General features: G+C 42.0%; 2 protein-coding genes across 3 annotated transcripts in view; one reads left to right on the forward strand and one right to left on the reverse strand.

Annotated features, from left to right (window-relative positions):
* The window catches only part of LOC104801450 (putative threonine aspartase), a 2,755-nt gene extending 1,913 nt beyond the window's left edge, over nucleotides 1–842 (reverse strand). Inside the window, exons 1-4 of one of the 2 annotated variants that reach the window (XM_010524727.2) lie at nucleotides 622–842; nucleotides 405–455; nucleotides 121–241; nucleotides 14–22 (exon numbers count right to left, since the gene is read on the reverse strand). In XM_010524727.2, the coding sequence (XP_010523029.1) occupies nucleotides 14–22; nucleotides 121–241; nucleotides 405–455; nucleotides 622–777 (337 nt within the window). In that variant the 5' untranslated portion in view covers nucleotides 778–842. The remainder of the gene's footprint in view (nucleotides 1–13; nucleotides 23–120; nucleotides 242–404; nucleotides 456–621) is intronic. The other variant, XM_010524728.2, reaches the window with a different exon arrangement.
* Nucleotides 843–1,168: 326 nt separating this feature from the next.
* LOC104801449 lies at nucleotides 1,169–3,293 on the forward strand. The gene is made up of 4 exons (XM_019201001.1): nucleotides 1,169–1,278; nucleotides 1,473–1,699; nucleotides 2,942–3,072; nucleotides 3,196–3,293. The coding sequence occupies exons 2-3, from the start codon at nucleotides 1,517–1,519 to the stop codon at nucleotides 3,029–3,031; spliced, it is 273 nt and encodes a 90-aa protein (XP_019056546.1). The 5' UTR covers nucleotides 1,169–1,278; nucleotides 1,473–1,516; the 3' UTR covers nucleotides 3,032–3,072; nucleotides 3,196–3,293.
* The last annotated feature ends 184 nt before the right edge of the window (nucleotides 3,294–3,477 follow it).

A 3,477-nucleotide genomic window follows, 5' to 3' on the forward strand; every position in this document is an offset into this window, starting at 1 on the left:
CAAAATTAGTCATTCCTGACACCTGATCTACAGTTTAGTCATCCCAAACCTTCAGCAATTCCACAAGTACCATACCCATATCCAACACATAAGAGACAGCTGAGAGAGCTTTCTCTGTACCTGGAACAGCTCCAATGCCTCCAAATACACCTGAAGTGCCATCCATAGCACTAGCGTCACATTCTACACGACCATCTTCTGTAAGATTGGAGCCTCTACCAGCATTCGTGCTCGGATCATCCTACACTAAGTTCAGAGAGAGATTTTAAAAAGCCAGGAAGAATTGGATATGATGGAGCCCATAGGAGACGCCTGAAGGCAATAAATGGAAAAGCCCTACAATTTCTTCTTCCATTTGTCACTGCTAACAATGACGCAATGAGGAAAAAAGATGCGAAAAATACCTCCAGGACTTCAATGGCGGCCGAAACAGCATCTATGCACCCACCAGAGACCTAAGTTCAACAGACAAAGCAAGGAGCTTAGGATCAGCTACGACCTTATATGCCATTTTGACTTCCAAAAACTCTTCAGTTCCAAGAACATCATTGCTTAAATTTCTCTTCAGCGGATTCAGGGTTTCCATTGAAGCAGACAGAGGATGCAGAGAAGAAATAGGACCTGGCGAAGAATGGAGGAAGCGGCGAGGCAAGCTCGTCTCATGGCGGATCTAAGAGCTTTCTCGTTTGCCTGCGCGTGGTACCCAGCGCCGACGTGAACAGCCACGAAGAACCGTCTTCCTTCATGTCCTCCGCCTCCTCCCTCCTCGCCGACCATCGTTTCAGGCTTGTGGGAGACTACCAAAGTTTCGTCCAAGGTTTGACACTTTTTCCACTTATCAATTATCATAACAGGAAATAGGAAAACTACCTGGAAAAGTAACTCCCATCCCAAAATTACGGACACGAACACCGTGCCGTTTCTAGACACAAGATATTAAAACTACATGCAGCTGCTCCAAGTGTAGGTCCGAACACCGTGCTGTTTCAATTTTGTGTGGCGAAAGGCAATTTTGCCATTGTGCCAAGAATATGATACTTGGGCCATTTGGTCTTCCCAAAGAGTACCGATGACCAAAGGCCCATTACATTTCCTTCTAGGACCAAATACTGATGCCCGCAGTTTCAAACTTTTAATTAGAAAGTACAAATACGTAAATGCCCTCCGTTGCCTGAGTAAAAGTCAACCAACAAAAAACCAGCGGATTCACTCTTTCGAACGTAGTAGTCTCATCTTGTTCGTCTTCTTCCGTTCTCCGATCCTCTGGAATTCGCTCAGGTAAGCCGATATCCGGCCACCGTACGCCGGAGATTTCATCTACTGTTAGTTAATTCGGAGTGTGTGCGCGCGAATTGTGGATTTGATGTCTGCTCGCGTTTGTCGTAACTCGATATAATTAGTGAGCTAGGGTTTTCTTTGGCTGCCGTTGTTTTCTGTTACTGAACGATCCGGTCTTCATCATACTGAGTTAGGAAGAAACGGTGTTTGTTGGACTGATCGATCCGATTGAAGTACCATGGGAGGGGCTGGCCATGGACATGGAGGAGAAGGCGCTCATGGCGATTTCAGGAGCAAAGTCTGGAGCATGCCCGGTGGGGCTTACTGTAGGCCCAAGCATTGGCGTCGCAACACCGCCATTGCTATGTTTGGCGTCTTCCTCGTCTGCATCCCTATCGCCATGAAGTCTGCTCAGCTCGAGGTATGATGCATTTTCTAGGTTTTTTTGTCGATTATATGTTTGGGAACCCTGGAAGAAGAAATGTTGGATAAGGGCATTAATCTATTAGGACGAACTTAGTATTCTTTTAGTCTATATCTGCCATTTAATGTCTCGTTAGTAATTTTTACGAAAGTCCATAGTTGGCGGATGGAATCAGGTTCATTTCGTCATTTTAGTTCAACGTTTAGTGAGCCTGATCTAACCTTATTTTGTTCATTCTGTTAGATAAAATTCTATAAGGTGTCTAATGTTTCAAATTCAGGTTAAGTTCTGATGCAATTTCGAAATTTGATATCGCCAAATCATAAATTCCTCATAATATGTGATTTGCCGGATGAATTGTTATTTTAACTTGTAGTTGAAGACAAAGTGATGTGTAGGTCCTTGATAATTTCTGTCAAAGGAGGAAAAGAACATTGTTTTTGTATCTAGCATACATCATAGAACGGCATTTTAATGTTCTATGCAAAATTAACCATTGATATTGATGTCATATGGATAAGTGTGTTTGAAGAGTACAAACTGAAGACCTTGTATTTGGTGATTGTGGAGAAAGGTTTTGCTTGGGCGGATCTTTGCTATTCCAGGAATTTCTTTTATATATACATCTTTTTGTTTTTCTTATCATCACAAATCAACCCATTTCCTAACCATATGTCCTTTTATGAATGATTGATCCTTGACCAGGACTGTAAATTTTATATCCCATCAAACCAGAACTTCCCTGACAAAATTAGTTTGATGAACTAGCGGTATTGCAATGTACTTGTCATGTATCCTTCTGTTCTGATTTCTGTGTAATTCTTTGATTCTTTAGAGGCCTTTTGCTCTATTTTGCATCACTGTATCGCTTCTTGTGTTAGTTTCTCTTCTTCTAACCTAAAATGGTGTTCGCGTTAGAGTTATTGGGTTATAGCATAGTAGCGTGGTGTGGGGGGGGGGTCAGACATTGTAACTTCCCTGGGATAGTTTATTGATTGTTTTTTTTTCTGGCTTGCAGCCTTGCACAGTTTTTTTTTTCTATCTGCAATCTCGTTAAGAAGAATCCAGTTGAAGCATTGAGCTTTTAAAGTGCTTGAAATTAAACGCTAAGAAGTATCCAGTTGAAGCATTGTGGTCTAATTGTGGCATTTGGAGTGAAGTCGGGTGCTTTTCAGTAGTTTACATTTTATTGTTTGATGATCATGATTGAAGAAAACCTTTTATGTTTTTTTATTCCAGCAACGGCCACATATGCCGGTACGCCCAATTCCGTCGCAGCTGTGGTGCAAGAACTTTGGGACAAAGGACGATTACGAGAAGGAGCATTAATAAGCTATCGCTTTGACTGGTTTCTTGAATCTGCAGAAGATGTGAGCAAACACCTTCTGGATCTGTTTGGTTTTGAGTTTTTATTTTTAGAAATATGAAACTCATGGAACACATTCTAATCTGAAGGAATTTATTCTCATTTTCCCTTGCGGGTGGTTATTCAGGGGAGGTCTTACGCTGGGCAGATTTCATCTGGGGGTACGACTGAGCCAAAGTATTTGATTCCGTTCCGTGTGAATGATATATATATATATATATATATATATATGCAGTTGCGGATATATTGTTGTGGAGAGAGTCGAAGATATCGGGGGCTCTATTAGTAGGGGTCGGCCTCATCTGGTTCCTGTTCGAAGTGGTCGTGTACAATTTCATTGCCCTAATTTGTCACCTTTCCATCACGGCAATGCTCCTTCTCTTCATTTGGTGCACCGGCTCACTGTAGT

The sequence above is a fragment of the Tarenaya hassleriana genome, unplaced genomic scaffold (assembly GCF_000463585.1).
Source record: "Tarenaya hassleriana unplaced genomic scaffold, ASM46358v1 Cleome7, whole genome shotgun sequence".
Lineage (NCBI taxonomy): Eukaryota > Viridiplantae > Streptophyta > Magnoliopsida > Brassicales > Cleomaceae > Tarenaya > Tarenaya hassleriana.

Coding starts and splice junctions, on each gene's coding strand:
- LOC104801449 (XM_019201001.1), top strand. CDS start 1,517: ATGGGAGGGGCTGGCCATGGACATGGAGGAGAAGGCGCTCATGGCGAT. Junction 1,700..2,941: donor TGAAGTCTGCTCAGCTCGAG/GTATGATGCATT, acceptor TTTTTATTCCAG/CAACGGCCACATATGCCGGT.